Source organism: Strix aluco, chromosome 27 (genome assembly GCF_031877795.1).
Source record: "Strix aluco isolate bStrAlu1 chromosome 27, bStrAlu1.hap1, whole genome shotgun sequence".
Classification (NCBI taxonomy): Eukaryota; Metazoa; Chordata; class Aves; order Strigiformes; family Strigidae; genus Strix; species Strix aluco.
In genome coordinates, this window is record NC_133957.1 from 7,414,351 (window position 1) to 7,431,906 (window position 17,556).

The 17,556-nt window shown below is 63.1% G+C and overlaps 1 protein-coding gene across 1 annotated transcript in view; it reads left to right on the plus strand.

Moving 5' to 3' along the window:
• The window catches only part of LOC141915824 (leucine-rich repeat LGI family member 4-like), a 15,260-nt gene extending 175 nt beyond the window's left edge, over window positions 1-15,085 (plus strand). Inside the window, 15 exon segments of the mRNA XM_074807696.1 lie at window positions 3,379-3,501; window positions 5,001-5,072; window positions 6,286-6,360; window positions 6,878-6,949; window positions 7,675-7,705; window positions 7,707-7,747; window positions 8,811-8,879; window positions 8,881-8,981; window positions 9,801-9,934; window positions 9,936-9,966; window positions 11,931-12,067; window positions 12,069-12,089; window positions 12,091-12,175; window positions 12,178-12,440; window positions 13,561-15,085. Of these exon segments, the coding sequence (XP_074663797.1) occupies window positions 3,379-3,501; window positions 5,001-5,072; window positions 6,286-6,360; window positions 6,878-6,949; window positions 7,675-7,705; window positions 7,707-7,747; window positions 8,811-8,879; window positions 8,881-8,981; window positions 9,801-9,934; window positions 9,936-9,966; window positions 11,931-12,067; window positions 12,069-12,089; window positions 12,091-12,175; window positions 12,178-12,440; window positions 13,561-13,863 (1,558 nt within the window). The 3' untranslated portion in view covers window positions 13,864-15,085.
• Window positions 15,086-17,556: the final 2,471 nt, after the last annotated feature.

Consider the following 17,556-nt stretch of genomic DNA (forward strand, 5'->3'; position numbering starts at 1 on the left):
CCACCCTTGCCAAGGGACCCGGGGGGGGGCGGGGGGGGGGGTCACTGGGAGCTACTGGTGAGCACTGGGATGTCACTGGGGGTTACTGGGGGGGCTCAGGGAGGAACTGGTGGGTTACTGGTGGCTACTGGTGGAGTCCTGGGGGCCCACTGGGGGAGATACTGGGGGGTGACTGGGAGGTACTGGTGAACACTGGGGTTACTGGGGAGCCACAGGGAGGAACTGGGAGCGACTGGGAATTACTGGTGGAGTCACTGGAGGTCGCAGGGGGGCATTGGGGTTACTGGGAGTACACTGGATTTACTGGGGGTGTACGGGGGGGGTCACTGGGAGCTACTGGGAGTTACTGGTGAGCACTGGGGGTTACTGGGGAGGTGCAGGGAGGAACTGGGAGCTACTGTGGCTTACTGGTGGAGTCACTGGGGATCATGGGGTGGCACTGGGGTTACTGGGAGGGGGTACTGGGAGTTACTGGTGAGTGCTGGGGTAACTGGGGAGGAACTGGGAGCTACTGGTGCCTTACTGGTAGAGTTGCTGGGGGTTGTGGGGGGGGCACTGGGGTTACTGGGGGGACACTTGGGGGTGTCACTGGAGAGTTACTGGTAGGCACTGGGGTTGCTGGGGGATCACTGGGAGTTACTGGTGAGCACTGGGGTTTCCTGGGGAGGGTACAAGGAGGAACTGGGAGCTACTGGTGCCTTACTGGTGAGTCACTGGGGGTGGGGGGGGGGCGCACGGGGGTTACTGGGGGGCACTGGGGTCACTGGGGGATTACTGGGAGTTACTGTTGGGCATGGGGGGTTACTGGGGGGGTGCAGGGAGGAACTGGGAGCTACTGGTGCCTTACTGGTGGAGTTACTGGGCGGGTGTGGGGGAGGCACTGGGGTTACTGGGGGGACACTGGGGTCACTGGGAGTGTTACTCAAAGTTACTGGTGAGTGCTGGGTGTTACTGGGGGGGGCGGCAGGGAGGAACTGGGAGCTACTGGTGCCTTACTGGTGGAGCCGCCGGGGGTCATGGGGGGGCAGCGGGGTTAGTGGGGAGCTACTGGGAGGGGTCACTGGGAGCTACTGGTGAGCACTGGGCTGTAACTCGGGGTTACTGGGAAGCCGCAGGGAGAAACTGGTCCAAGGTCACGTCCCCACCCCCCCCCCACCCCCCCCCCCCCCGGGACACTTGGGTCCCCCAAAACCAGTGGGGGGGGGGGGGAGGGGTGAAGCGGGGGGGGGGGGGTCCCCCCCCACCCCTCCCCTCCCCCCCCCCCCCCCGGTACCTGCTCCCCGACGTCCGGGTCCCTCCGGAGCTCCCGGGGCCCCCCCGAGAGTCCTGCCCCCCCCCCCCAGTCGGTTATTTTTACCCTCGCGCCCCACGCGGCCAAAATACCGGCGGGGTCACGTGGCTGCGCCCGGCGCCGCCGGCCCCTCCCAGTAACTCCCAGTAGCTCCCAGTAACTGCCCAGTAACCCCAGTGCCTCCCTGCGACCCCCAGTGGCTCCACCAGTAAGGCACCCAGTAGCTCCCAGTTCCTCCCTGCACTGCGCCAGTAATCCCCAGCGCTCACCAGTAACTCCAGTAACTCCCAGTAGCTCCCAGTAACCCCCCAGTAACCCCAGTGCCTCCCCAGTAACTGCCCAGTAACCCAGTGCCTCCCCGTGACCCCCAGCGGCTCACCAGTAAGGCACCAGTAGCTCCCAGTTCCTCCCTGCACCTCCCCAGTAATCCCAGCACTCACCAGTAACTCCCAGTAGCTCCAGTAACCCCCCAGTAACTCCCAGTAGCTCCAGTAACTGCCCAGTAACCCCAGTGCCCTCCCTGCGACCCCCAGTGGCTCACCAGTAAGGCACCAGTAGCTCCAGTTCCTCCCCTGCACCTCCCCAGTAATCCCCCAGCGCTCACCAGTAACTCCCAGTAGCTCCCAGTAACCCCCCAGTAACTCCCAGTAGCTCCCAGTAACTGCCCAGTAACCCCAAGTGCCTCCCCGTGACCCCCAGTGGCTCCACCAGTAAGGCACCAGTAGCTCCCAGTTCCTCCCTGCACCTCCCCAGTAATCCCCAGTGCTCACCAGTAACTCCCAGTAACCCCTGAGAGCCCCCCAATGCCTCCCAGTACCTCCCAGTGCCCCCCAGTAACCCCCCCAGAGCCCCCAATGCCTTCCAGTAGCTCACCAGTACCTCCCAGTAAACCCCCGAGCCCCCCAATGTCTCCCAGTACCCCCCAGTAACCCCCCCCCAGAGCCCCCCAATGCCTCCCAGTTGCTCACCAGTACCATCCCAGTAACCCCCTGAGAGTCTCCCAGTACCTCCCAGTAACCCCTGAGAGCCCCCCAATGCCTCCCAGTTGCTCACCAGTACCCCCCAGTGCCCCCCAGTACCCCAGAATAACTCCCAGAGCCCCCCAATGCCTCCAGTAGCTCACCCAGTACCTCCCAGTAACCCCCTGAGAGTCTCCCAGTACCTCCCAGTTAACCCCTGAGAGCCCCCCAATGCCTCCCAGTAGCTCACCAGTACCCCCAGTAACCCCCTGAGAGTCTCCAGTACCCCCCAGTAAACCCTAAGAGCCCCCCCAATGCCTCCCAGTAGCTCACCAGTACCCCCAGTAACCCCCCCCAAGCCTCCCAATACCCCCCAGTAACCCCTGGGAGCCCCCCAATGCCTCCCAGTACCCCCCCAGTAACCCCCCCCAGAGTCCCCCAATGCCTCCCAGTCGCTCACCAGTACCCCCCCAGTACCCCCCCCCCCCCCCCCCAGACAAGGTCCCTCTGTCCCTCCCTCGGCCTCGGGCCAGGACCAACAGCGGCGCCTTTGTCCAGGCCACGCCCCCTCACCCCAGACCAGCCCCCGTAGCCCAAAGACCACGCCCCTATGTTCTAGGCCACGCCCCCTCGCCTCTAGGCCACGCCCCCTCGCCGCCGCCCACCCCCACGCCGCGATCGCCAGCGCCGCAGCCCCGAGCGGGGAAAAAGGGAGGGGGGGGGGGGGGACCCGCTTTGGGGGGGGATTTTGGGGGGGCAGATTGGGGGGGCAGATTTGGGGGGGGGGCAGGTCGGGAGGGGCAGAGTTGGGGGAGCTGCTTGGGGGGAGTTTTGGGGGGGGGAAGATTGGGGGGGGCGGATTGGGGGGATAGTTTTAGGGGAGGCGGGGGGGGAGGGCAGTTGTAGGGGGGGTATTTGGGGGGGGGCAGATTTAGGGGGGCAGATTTGGGGGGGGGGTCAGTTGGAAGGGGGGGGGGGGGGGTGTCCATGGGGGCGGGGGGGGGTGGCGCGGGGGCCCCCCCGCTGCTGCTGGTTTTGCTGTTGGTAACGGGCGGGGGGGGGCCGGGAGGGGGGGGGGGGAATGACCCCGGGGGGCGGGGGGGCAGGTTTGGGGGGTCCCCCCCCCAGGGTTGGGGTCCCCCCCGGGGGGGCAAGCGGTTGCCCGGGGGGGTGCGAATGCGACCGAGAGAGCGCGCTCTGCCGGGGGGGGCGGGGCTGCCCCGGGGGTTCCCCCCCCCGCTTGGCCACGCTGTGAGTGACCACCCCCCCCCCCCTCCGACATTTTGGGGACCCCCCCCCCCGTCCTTGGGAACCCCCCCCAACCGCGGGGACCCCCCCCCCCCAGAACCCCTCAAGGAACACCCCCGCCATTGGACACCCCCCCCCCCGGGACCCCCCATGGGCCCCCCCCAGGGGCCCCCCCCAGAACCCCCCAAGGCCCCCCCCCCCCTCCATGGGCCCCCCCGGGACCCCCCCAACCCCCCCCCCATTGGGACCCCCCCCCTCTGGGACCCCCCCCTTGAACCCCCCTTAGGGCCCCCCCCCCCCCCGGTCCCTCCCCCCGAAGCCCCGCCCCCTCCGTGGGCACCGATGACGTCATCGCGGGAAGCCCCGCCCCCCTGCGCGGGAGGGAACTGGGACCAGTGAGGGGTCGGACTGGGACCAGTGGGGGGGGTTGGGGGGGGGGGGGGGAGGGAGGGTGTATGGGGCTGGTTTCTCCCAGTTTAGCCCAGTTTGGTCCCTGCTGCCTCCCAATTTAAACCAGTTCAGGACTCTCTTGTCCCAGTTTAGCCCAGTTTGACACCTCTTCCCCTCCCAGTTTGGCCCAGTTTAGCCCAGTTCAAGACTGGAGTGTCCCAGTTTAGCCCAATTTGGTCCTGGTTTCTCCCAGTTTAGCCCAGTTTAGTCCTGTTGTCTCCCAGTTTGGTCCTGCTGCCTCCCAACTTAAACCAGTTCAGGACTCTCTTGTCCCAGTTTAGCCCAGTTTGACACCTCTTCCCCTCCCAGTTTGGCCCAGTTTAGCCCAGTTCAAGACTGGAGTGTCCCAGTTTAGCCAATTTGGTCCTGGTTTCTCCCAGTTTAGCCCAGTTTAGTCCTGTTGTCTCCAGTTTGGTCCTGCTGCCTCCCAACTTAAACCAGTTCAGGACTCTCTTGTCCCAGTTTAGCCCAGTTTGACACCCTCTTCCCCTCCCAGTTTGGCCCAGTTTAGCCCAGTTCAAGACTGGAGTGTCCCAGTTTAGCCAATTTGGTCCTGGTTTCTCCAGTTTAGCCCAGTTTAGTCCTGTTGTCTCCCAGTTTGGTCCTGCTGCCTCCCAACTTAAACCAGTTCAGGACTCTCTTGTCCAGTTTAGCCCAGTTTGACACCTCTTCCCCTCCCAGTTTGGCCCAGTTTAGCCCAGTTCAAGACTGGAGTGTCCAGTTTAGCCCAATTTGGTCCTGGTTTCTCCCAGTTTAGCCCAGTTTAGTCCTGTTGTCTCCCAGTTTGGTCCTGCTGCCTCCCAACTTAAACCAGTTCAGGACTCTCTTGTCCCAGTTTAGCCCAGTTTGACACCTCTTCCCCTCCCAGTTTAGCCCAGTTCAAGACTGGAGTGTCCTAGTTTAGCCCAATTTGGTCCTGGTTTCTCCCAGTTTAGCCCAGTTTGGTCCTGCTTATACCCAATTTAAACCAGTTCAGGACTCTTTTGTCCCAGTTTGATACCTATTCCTCCCCAGTTTGGCCCAGTTTGGCCCAGTTAACCCCGTTTGTGCAGGTCCCTGGTGCGGTGGCACATCGATGTCCTGGGCGAGGGCAGCTTCCGTGACACCCCGGCCCTGCAGCTGCTGTAAGGTCCCCAACGTGTCCCCAACGTGTCCCCAACGTGTCCCAATGTGTCCCCAAGGTCCCCAATGTGTCCCCAAGGTCCCCACTCCACCCCCAGCATGTCCCCAAGGTCCCCAATGTGTCCTCAAGGTCCCCATGGTGTCTCCTTGGTGTCCCCAAGGTCCCCACACCATCTGCAACGTGTCCTCCACATGTCCCCACGGTGTCCCCACAGTGTCCCCATGCCACCCCCAGCATGTCCCCGAGGTCCCCATGGTGTCCCCTCAATGTCCTCAAGGTCCCCACGCCATCCCCAGCATGTTCCCAGGTCCCCACAGTGTCCCCACGGTGTCCCCAAGATCCCCATGCCCCCCCTAGCATGTCCCCAAGGTCCCCCACAGTCGTCCCCTTCTCAAGGTCCCTATGGTGTCCCATCAGTGTCCCCTCCATGTCCCCAAGGTCCCCATGGTGTCCCCTCAGTGTCATCAAGGTCCCCACAACCATCCCCAACGTGTCCCCTCAGTGTCCCAAAGGTCCCACGCTGTCCTCAAGGTCCCCATGCTGTCCCCAATGTGTCCCCAATGTTCTCATATCACCCCCAACATGTCCCCAGCATGTCCCCAAGGTCCCCAACACGTCCCCAATGTGTCCCCTCAGTGTCCCCAAGGTCCTTATGGTGTCCCCAATGTGTCCTCAAGGTCCCCACACCATCCCCAGCATGTCCCCGAGGTCCCCACAGTGTCCCCAAGATCCACCATGTCCCCAAGGTCCCCTCGGTTGTCCCTAAGGTCCCCAGGGTGGCCCCAAGGGTGACCTTAAGGTAGCCCTGAGGTCCCCAAGGGTGGCCTCAGGGTGGCCCCCAAGGTCCTCAAAGTGTCCCTCAGGGTGTCCCCCACAGTGCCTATGGTGTCCCCAGGATGTCTCTAAGGTCTTCAGGTTGTCTCCAAGGTCCCCAAAGTGTCCCCAAGGTCCACTGAGTGTCCCCAGGGTGTCCCCAAGGTCCCCAGGGTGTGCCCAGCATGACCCCAAGGTCCCCAAAGTGTCCCCAAGGTCTACTGAGTGTCCCTCAGGTGTCCCCTGGGAGTGTCCCCAAGGTCCCCAGGGTGTCCCTGAGGTCCCCAAGGTCCCTGAAGTGTCCCCAAAGTCCCCCTGAGAGTCTCCAGAGTGTCCCTGGGGGGTGGCTGTGGGGTGTCCCTGGGGGTGTCCCCAGGGGTGACAGTGGTGTGTCCCCACAGGTTGGTCACTGCCGGGCGCTTGGGGACCATTGGGGACGGGGCCTTCGCTGGGCTGGTGCTGCTGAATACTTGTGAGTGGTACTGGGAAGGACTGGGGGGGGCACTGGGAGGGGATGGGAAGGGCACGAGGAAGGGACTGGAGGGCACTGGGCTGTGCTGAGAAGCACTGGGAAGGGACTGGGTGGGTGCTGGGAGGCGCTGGGTGCACTGGAGAGGCACTGGGCTGTATTGGGAGGCACTGGGTGGGGACTGGGCAGCACTGGAGAGGGACTGGGAGGCATTGGAGGCACTGGGAAGGCACTGGGGGCACTGGATAGGCACTGGAGGCACTGGGCTGTATTGGGAGGCACTGGGAGGCGACTGGGAGACACTGGGGAGGGACTGTGGGGGATTTGGGGGGTCACTGGGCTTTACTGGGAGGCCCTGGCGTGACTGGAGGCACTAGGGAGGGACACCAGCGGGCACTGGGGTGTGCTGGGAGACACCAGGAGAGACTGGGGAGGGCATGGGAGGGTACTGGGGGGAACTGGGGAGCGACTGGGATGTACTGGGGGGGGGACACTGGGGGTCCCAGCGGTGCCGGTGTCCCCAGGTTCATCGAGGACAATGACGTGGGGACAATCGCCCCCACGGCGCTGCGGGGGCTCCGGGGTCTGCTCTACCTGTGAGTGACATAGGGACACCCTGGGGACACCCTGGGGACACCATGGGGACACTGGGAACACCCTGGGGACACCGGGGACACCCTGGGACACTGGAGATGCCCTTGGGGGCACCAGGGACAGCCCTGGGACACATGGGGACACTGGGGACACCCTTGAGACACCCTGGGGGACACTGGGAATGCCCTTGGGGACACTGAGGACACCCCAGGGACACTGGGATGCCCTTGGGGACACCCTGAGGACACCCCAGGACATGCTGGGGACACCTGGGGACATCCCTAGGACACCCTGGGGACACTGGAGGCTGCTGGGAATACTGGGGAGATCCTGGGATACCCCTTGGGGACACTGGGGACACCCTGGGGACACTGGGAACACCCTGGGAACACCCTGGGACACTGGAGATGCCCTTGGGGACACTGGGGACACCCTGGGGACACTGGGTATGCCCCTGGGGACACTGGAGATGCCCTTGGGGACACTGGGGACACCCTGGGGACACTGGTATGCCCCTGGGGACACAGGGGATGCCCTTGGGGACACCAGGGACACCCTGGGACACTGGAGACAGCGGGGGATACTGGGGATATCCTGGGGCACCCCTGGGGACAGTGCTGGGACACCTTGGGGACACTGGGGACAGCTTGGGGGCCCCCTCTGCCCCCCACCCCCCCCCACCCTGCGCCTGGTGTCCTGTGTCCCCATGTCCCCGTGTCCCCCACAGGAGCCTGGCCAACAACCGCCTGGAGACGCTGCCCCCGGGGCCTCTTCCAGGGGCTGGAGACGCTGACGCAGCTGTGGGTGACACGGGGACATGGGGGGGGACATGGGACATCGTGAGGATGCGGGGGGATGTGGGGGGACATGAGGGATGTGGGGATATGGGGGGACATGGGGGACGTGGGGATGGGGGGACATGGGATGTGGGGGGACATGGGGACACACCAGGGACATTGGGACATGGGGGGACATGGGGACACACTGGGGGACATGGAAGGACACATGGGGGGGACATGGGGACACACAGGAGGACACCAGGACATGGGAGACATGGGGGACACACGGGAGGACATGGGATGTGAGGGGACATGGGGACACAGATGGGGGACATGGGGGGACATGGTGAGACATGGGGGACATGGGGACACACAGGGGGATGTCAGGACACAGATGGGGGACATGGGGGGACATCGGGGACACAGAGGGATGTGGGGGACAATGGGGACACACAGGGGGATGTGGGGACACAGATGGGGGACATGGGGGGACACAGGGGGACATGGGGACACAGATGGGGACATGGGGGGACATGTGGGACACGGGATATGAAGGGACATGAGGACACACAGGGGGACATGGGGGGACACAGGGGGACATGGGGACACAGATGGGGACATGGGGGACACACAGGGGGACATGGGGACACAAATAGAGGACGTTGAGGGGACATGGGGGACACACAGGAGGGGGGGACACACAGGGAGATTTGGGGGGACACGGGGGACACACAGGGGGGGTGTGGGGACACAGATGAGGGACATGGGGGGATATGGGGGACACACGGGGACATGGGGACACACAGGGGGACACAGGGACACACCAGGGAACATGGGGGGGCCACAGGGGGGATTGGGGGGACCATGGGGGGACATGGGGGGGGGGGGGGACAGGAGGACATGGGGATTGGCTGACACTGGGATGGGCACAGAGCTTCACTGGGAAGCACTGGAATGTACTGGGAGGGCCATGGAGGCCATGGGGACACAGCGATGGGGGGCATGGGGACACGGGGGGGACGGGGGGGGACATTTGGGGTGACCCGGGTGTCCATCCGGCTGAGGGGGGGTTTGGGGGGTGCAGGGACCTGCGGGGGAACCCCTTCCAGTGCGACTGTCGCCTGCGCTGGCTGGTGGCCTGGTTGGGCAGCGCCACCCCCCCCCGCCGAAGCGGGGCGCTGCCGGGGACCCCCCCACCGTCAGGGCACCCCATTGGCCCAGCTCCAGCCTCGGGACTTCCACTGCCTCGTCTCCGGTACGGGTGTGTCCCCCCCCCCCCCCCCCGCGCCTGGGGGGGTCCCCCCCAAACCCAGACGCGTGGGTCCCCCCAAACCCAGATGCCTGGATCCCCCCCAATCCCAAATCCCCGGGTACCCTCATTCGGGACACCTGGGTCCCCCCAATCCTGGACACAGGGGTCCCCCCAAACCCAGACACCTGGGTCCCCCCAATCCTGGACACAGGGGTCCCCCCAAACCCAGACACCTGGGTCCCCCCAATCCTGGATGACTGGGTCCCCCTGTCCCAGACATGTGGGTCCCCCCAATTCTGAACACCCCAGGTCCCCCCCAGTCCTGAATGCCCAGGTCCCCCCTAATCCCAGATGCCTGGGTCCCCCCAATTCCAAGCACCTGGGTCCCCCCAATCCCAGACACCTGGGTCCCCCCAATCCTGGACAACTGGGTCCCCCCATCCCAGACATGTGGATCCCCCAATCCTGAGCTCCTGGGTCCCCCCAATCCCAGATGCCTGGGTTCCCCCGATGCTGGATGTCTGGGTCCCCCCAATTCCAAGCACCTGGGTCCCCCCAATCCCAGATGTGTGGGTCCCCCCATCCCAGACATGTGGGTCCCCCCAATCCTGAACACCCGGTCCCCCCCAATCCTGAATGCCTGGGTCCCCCCAATCCCAAACACCGGGGTCCCCCCCAACCCCAAACACCTGGGTCCCCCCAATCCTGAACGCCCGGGTCCCCCATTCTGTGTCTATGTGGGGGAGGGGGGTGGGGGGTGTCAGAGTGGGGACCCATCCAGGAGCTAATGGGGGTGTTTGGGGGGGGGGGGGGTGTCCCCAGAACTGCGACCCTTCCAGTCGCTGCCCTTCTCCTCGCTGGCGGCCGAGCCCTTCGCCCTGGGGGGGCACCCAGGGGTGGCCCTGGCCCAGCCCTTCGCCGGTGCCTGCGCCCTCCTGGAGTGGGACCAGTTGGGCCGGGCGCTTCCGGGCCCCCACCATCATCAACGGTGAGTCCCGGCACCCCAAAACCCATCCTGGTAAGGAGGAACCCCAAAAAGATCTGGAGGGATGCCAAAAATGGTTAGGGAGGGGTCCAAAAATGGGCTGAGGGACCCTCAAAAATGGGCTGAGGAACCTCAAAAATGCACGAAGAAGAGCAAAAAATGTCCTGAGAGACCCCAAAACACATGGTAACAGTCCAAAAATGGCCTGAGGGACCCTAAAAATGGTCTGAGTGACCTCAAAAATGGCCAGGGGGCCCAAAAATGGCCTGGGGGACCTCAAAAATGGGCTGAAGAACCTCAAAAATGGCCTGGAGGTCCTCAAAAACCACCTGGGGACTCAAACCCCATGTTATCACCCCAAAAATGGCCCAGACTACACCAAAAATGGTCTGAAGAACCTCAAAAATGGCTTGAGGGACCCCAACAATGGCCTGGGGGACCCCAAGAATGGCCCAGGACACCCCAAAAAATGGCCTGAGGGGTCAAAATAGTTTGAAGAACCTCAAAAATGACCCGAAGGTCCTCAAAATTGCCCCTGGGGACACCAAATCTCATGCTAACACCCCCAAAATGGTCTAAGGGACCTCATAAGTGTCCTGGGGGGACCCCCAAAATGACCTGGAGAACCCCCAAAATATTCTGAGGACCTTCAAAAATGCCCTGGAGGACCCCACGAATGGTCATTTTGGGGGGCAAAAATGTTGGTGAGAGCCCCTCCAAAATGGCCTGAAACCCCCCCAAAATGTCCCAGAGGAGCTCAGGAACGTCCTGGGGAGCCCCAAACCCATCCCAGCACCCCCCCAAATTAGGGGGGGACCCCAAAACACCCTCGTGGGCTACAACCTCAGCCCAAGAGCTCCCCGATGTCCCCAAGAGTCATCCCCATCACCCCAATGTCCCCGATGTCCCCATAGGGTCATCACTGTCACCCCAATGTCCCCGATGTCCCCCTAGAGACATCCCCATCACCCCAATGTCCCCGATGTCCCCATAGACTGGTCCCCATCACCCCAACGTCCCCATAGGGTCATCACCATGTCCCCAATGTCCCTGATGTCCCCATAGACTCGTCCCCATCACCCCCACGTCCCCGATGTCCCCATAGGGTCATCACTGTCACCCCAACCCCAACGTCCCCCATGTCCCCACAAGGTCATCACTGTCACCCCCAATGTCCCCGATGTCCCCATAGAAATGTCCCCATCAACCCAATGTCCCCTATGTCCCCGTAAGGTCATGAGCGTCACCTCAACATCCCGCCATGTCCCCAGAGTTGTCCCATCATCTCAATGTCCCCAATGTCCCCATAGGGTCATCACTGTCACCCTAATGTCCTCATAGAGACGTCCCCAATGTCCCCAAAGACTCGTCCCATCACCCCAACATCCCCGATGTCCCCATAGGGCCATCACTGTCACCCCCAACCCCAATGTCCCCAATGTCCCCCAAAGACTCGTCCTCATCACCCCAATGTCCCTGATGTCCCCAGAGTTGTCCCCATCACCCCAATGTCCCCTATGTCGCCATAAGGTCATGACCGTCACCCCAACGTCCCCCCATGTTTCCCATAGAGTCGTCCCTGATGTCCCCATAGACTTGTCCCCATCACCCCAATATCCCCAATGTCCCATAGGGTCATCACCGTCACTCAATGTCCCTGATGTCCCCATAGAGACGTCCCCAACATCCTTGATGTCCCCATAGACTCGTCCCCATCATCCCAACATCCCCGATGTCCCCATAGGGGCCATCACTGTCACCCCAACCCCAATGTCCCCATTGTCCCAAAGACTCATCCCCATCACCCCAACGTCCCTGATGTCCCATAGGGTCATCGCCATCACCCCAAACCCCAACGTCCCCAACGTCCCCATAGAGTTGCCTCCATCACCTTGTCCCCAACCCCCTCATGGTCACCTCCACCCCCCCGCCCACCCCCAACGTCACCCGTGTCCTTGTCCCCGCAGGCTCGTCCCCGGTGGCCTGCCACCCCCTGCAGCTGGGGGGGGCGTTGGTGGTGGTGGTGGCCCAACTGGGTGGGGGCTCGGCCGTCTGGCGCCGGGCAGGTGGCCCCGGTAGCCGTTTCGTCCGGCTGCAGGCGTTGGGGGAGCGGCCGGTTACGTCGCCCCCAACGCGGTGGCCAGCGCCCGTCTTGGTGGCCACTGGTACCTCGGGGTGGCCGATAGCTCCAAGGGGGGCACCAGCACCCTCTTCGGTGGGGGGGGCGGGCTTCTACCCCCACCAAGCCCCTTCGGCCGTGGCACCGCGACACCCACCTGGAGTTCCTGGAGCTGGGGGGGCGGCCGGCCTTGGTGGTCTGCAGCGGCACGAGGAGGCCACTGGTCTACCGGTGGAGCGGGGCGGCCTTCGCCCCCCACACCGACATCCCCCACGTGCCCGACGTCTACGCCGCGAAGCACTTCCGCCTGCGGGGTCACGTCTTCCTCTGCCTCACCCGCTTCCTGGGGGACGCCAAGGTGAGGGCAGGGCTGGGGCGGGGCATGTCTGGTGTCAGGACGTGGTTGTGGGGGGCCACCAGCATTGGGGGAGTCCATGGGGGTCATCACATGTCCATGGGGGTCCATCACGTGTCCATGGGGGTCCATCACCATCATGTGGTTATGGGGGGCCACCAGCATTGGGGGGTCCTTGGGGGTCCATCACCATCTTGTGGTTATGGGGGGCCACCAGCATTGGGGGGTCCATCACCATCTTGTGGTTGTGGGGGGCCACCAGTGTCATGAGCCCATGGGGGTCATCACGTATCCATGGGGGTCCATCACCATCACGTGTCCATGGGGGTCCATCTCCATCATTTGTTTATGATGCCCGTATGAACCCTTCCCATGATGCTCTTGGCCCAATGCAGCCCTTCCCATGATGCCCCACCACCCACCCAACCCTTCCATGATGCCCACCAACCCACCCCAACTCTCCCATGGTGGCCACCACCCACCCAAACTCTCCCATGGTGGCCACCACCCACCCAAACTCTTCTCATGATGCCCACCACCCCAACCCACCCCTTCCTCTGACATCCACCACCCAACCCAACCCAACCCAACCCATCCTGTGATGTCCACCATGCATCCAAACCCTTCCCATGATGCCCACCACCAACCCCAAACCCTTCCCATGATGCCCACCACCCACCCCAACCCTCCCATGATGCCCACCACCCACCCCAACCCTCCCATGGTGGCCACCACCCACCCCAACCTCCCACGGTGGCCACCACCCAACTCAACCCTTCCTCTGATGTCCACCACCCAACCCAACCCAATCCAACCCACACCCATCCTGTGATGTCCACCATGCATCCAAACCCTTCCCATGATGCCCACCACCCACCCCAACCCTCCCATGGTGGCCCACCACCCACCCCAACCCTCCCATGGTGGCCACCGCCCCACCCCAACCCTTCCCATGGTGGCCACCACCCAACTCAACCCTTCCTCTGATTTCTACCACTCACCCAACCCTTCCCATGATGCTCATCACCCAACCCAACCCTTCCCATGGTGGCCACCACCCACCCAAACTCTTCCCATGATGCCCACCACCCACCCAACCCTTCCCATGATCCTTTGCTCCCAGGTGATGCGTTGGGAGGGTTCTATGTTCCGGGAGGTGCAGCAGGTACCGGCACGGGGCTCGTTGGTCTTCCAACCATTGGCGTTGGCCGGCCAACGTTACGTCATCTTGGGCAACGACTACGCCCCGAGCCGCGTCTACCGCCTCGGGCCCGGTGGCCACCTGGAGCCCATCCAGGAGCTGCTGGCCCCCACGCCACGTGCCTTTGCCCCCCTCTCCGTGGGTCACCGTCACTTTTTGGTGGCCTCCAGCTTCAAAGGGGCCACCCAAATCTACCGGCATGTCACCGTTGACTTGGGGTCTTGAGGGACCGTTGTGGTGGGACGTGAGGGACATCAAGCGTGACGTCATCATGGGGACATCAGATGTCACAGCGGGGAGGTGGCTGAAGGACGTGGGGACAGCGGCCGTGATGTCATCGTGGATCTGGGCACTTGAGGGACGCGGGGGACGTCAAACATCCTCTGGTACCAGGACATGGGACATTGGTCATCGTGTCACTGTGGAGTTGGGGGGTCTGAGGGACATCAAACATCCCGTCATCGTGGAGCTGGGGGCTGGAGGGACATGGGGACATCAATCGGGATGCCATCGTGGATCTGTCACCTGGAGACATCATGTCATAGAGGGTCTGAAGGACTTGGGGACATCAGCTGTCACATCACCACGGATGTGGCACCTGAGGGACATGGGGGACATCAACCATCCTGTCACCTCACCGTGGACCTGGTGCCTGAGGGACATGGGGACATCAGTCACCAGGTCATCGTGCACCTGGATGCCAAAGGGAGATGGGGGACACGGGCCACCACGTCACCAAAGGTGACCTGGGGACATGGGCCACCATGTCCCCAGGGATGTGGGCACCTTGGGGACGTGGGGACATCAACCACCACATCACTGTGGACCTCCGTGCCTGAGGGGACATGGTGACATAGGCCACCATGTCACTGGGGACATGAGGACCTTGTCCCCTGCTGGTGTCACCCATCGGCACCACATTGTCCTCAACACCTCACCCAGCATCCCCCCAGTTCCAGTGTCACCATTAGTCCCATGCCATCCCTGTCCCTGATGTCACCATTGGCCCCATGTCACCTGGTGCCACCATCTACCCAAGGTCCCCAAGGCCACCATCAACCCAACGTCACTGTTGGCCCCACATCACCTTGTAACCTCCCAGTGCCACCATCTACTCGATGTCCCCAAGGCCACCATCAACCCAATGTCACTGTTGGCCCCACGTCATCTTGTCACCTCCAGGTGCCACCATCTACCTGATGTCCCCAAGGCCACCATCAACTCAATGTCACCTCCAGGTGCCACCACCTACCCAGCCTCATCCCCAGTGCCACCACTGTCCCTCTGTCCCCTCTCCCTGATGCCACCACAGGGAACGCTCCCCTCCCCCTCCCCCTCCCCAAATAACCAAATTTACCTTTTTTTTTAACATTTCTTTTATTAATTTCCCCTTTCCTTGCATTTTTCTGGGGGGATTTCACCCCAAAATAAACCCGCTCCTCCCCCACCCTCTCCCCACCTCCATGTGTCACTGGGGCCACCCGGGTCCCCTCTGGGCTTGGGGACACATGGGGACACCTCAGCACGTGCTGGCGGCTCCTGTGGAGAAATGGGGGGGGGTCAGGTGGTACCCGGACACCTGGGGGGTCCCCCCCCGGACAGCTGGGGGGTGTGTCCTCCCCCCAGGACACTTGGGGGTGTCCCCAGGCTGGGGGGGAGGGGACTTACCGGGACCCACAAGGTGGGACATTTCCGGAGGGGGACGGTGCCGGCTGCGGGGGGTGGGAGGGGTTAGAGGGGCTGTGACACCCCCATGTCCTCTGTGACCCCCCCATGTGTCCCCCATGTCCCCATGTCCCCCCATGTCCTCCATGTCCCCGTGTCCCCCCATGTGTCCCGTGTCCCCATGTCTTCCCATGTCCCCCCACATCCATGTCCCCATGTCCTCCATGGCCCTCATGTCCCGTGTCCCCATGTCCCTCCATGTGTCCCCCATGTCATCTATGTGTCCCCATGTCCCCATTGTCCCCCATATGTCCCCAATGTCCTCCATGTCCCCCCTATATGTCCTGTGTCCCCATGTCCTCCCATATGTCCCTCCACATCCATGTCCCCATGTCCCGTGTCCCCATGTCCTCCCACATCCATGTCCCCAATGTCCCCATGTCCCATGTCCCCATGTCCTCCATAACCCCATGTGTCCCCCCATGTCCCCTGTGTCCCCCTGTCCTCCCATGTGTCCCTCCTTGTCCTCTATGTGTCCCCTTGTCCTCTATGTGTCCCCAATGTCCTCCCATGTGTCCCCATGTCCCAAATGTCCCCAATGTCCCCATGACCCCCATGTCCCCCATGTGTGTCCCCATGTCCCCCATAACCCCCCATGTCCCCTGTGTCCCCATGTCCCCATTGTCCCCAATGTCCTCCATGTCCCCCATGTGTCCCCATGTCCCCCCATGTGTCCCTCCTTGTCCTCTATGTGCCCCCATGTCCCCAATGTCCCCATTATCCCCCCATGTGTCCCCATTGTCCCCAAGACCCCCATGTCCCCCATGTGTGTCCCCATGTCCCCCATGTGTGTCCCCATGTCCCCCATAACCCCCCATGTCCCCTGTGTCCCCATGTCCCCTGTGTCCCCAATGTCCTCCATGTCCCCCATGTGTCCCCATGTCCCCCCATGTGTCCTTCCTTGTCCTCTATGTGTCCCTGTGTCCCCAATGTCCCCATTATCCCCCCATGTGTGTCCCCATGTCCTCCATAACCCCCCATGTCCCCTGTGTCCCCATTGTCCCCAATGTCCTTCATGTCCCCCATGTGTCCCCCCATGTGTCCCGTGTCCCCATGTCCTCCCATGTCCTCCCACATCCATGTCCCCAATGTCCCCATGTCCCATGTCCCCATGTCCTCCATAACCCCATGTGTCCCCCCATGTGTCCCCCCATGTCCCCTGTGTCCCCATGTCCCTCCATGTGTCCCCCTTGTCCTCTATGTGTCCTCATGTCCCCAATGTCCCATGTCCCCATGTGTCCCCATGTCCCCAATGTCCCCCATGTGTCCCCAAGGTCCCTGTGTCCTCTATGACCCCCCATGTGTCCCCTTGTCCTCCATGACCCCCCATGTCCCCAGTGTCTCCCAATGTCCCCTCATGTCCCACCTGGCTTTGCTCCGGCACTTGCACTTCCCACCTGGGAGGGGACACAAGAGGTGACACCTGTTGGGGGGGGGGGAAGGGGACAAGACACATGTCCCCGTCCCCCCCAAGGGACATCGAGCCCAGGGGACCCCCTGGGGACCACTCCGGTGACATGGGGACTCCCCCCAAGTGACACAGGGACACTCCAGGTGACACAAAGACCCCCCTGTGACACAAAGAGACCCCCCCCCTCCCCCCGGTGACATGGGGACCCCCCGGTGACACTCACTGAGGAGGACGATGATGCCGATGACACAGAGGATGGCGGCCACCACCAGCCCTGCCACACGCAGGCTGTGCCAGTCTGGGGCGGGACAACACACACACAGTGGGGACACCCCTGTCACCTCCTTGGGGACCTCTCTGTCATCCCCCCCCTCTTGGGGAACCCCCTGGGGACAACCTTGTCACCCCTTTGGGGACACCCTGTCACCCCCCTTGGGGACACCTTTGTCACCCCTTTGGGGACACCCCATCAACCCCACCTTGGGGACACCCTGTCACCCCCCTTGGGGACCTCCCTGTCACACCCCCCCCCCCTTGGGGACCCCCCGGGGGACAACCTTGTCACGCCTTTGGGGACACTCCGTCAACCCCATCTTGGGGACATCCCTGTCACCCCCTTGGGGACACCCTGTCACCCCCTTGGGGACACCCCATCAACCCCACCTTGGGGACACCCCTGTCACCCCCTTGGGAACCTTCCTGTCACCCCCCCCTTGGGGAACTCCCTGGGGACAACCTTGTCACCTCTTTGGGGACACCCCAATGACCCCCCTCTTGGGGCT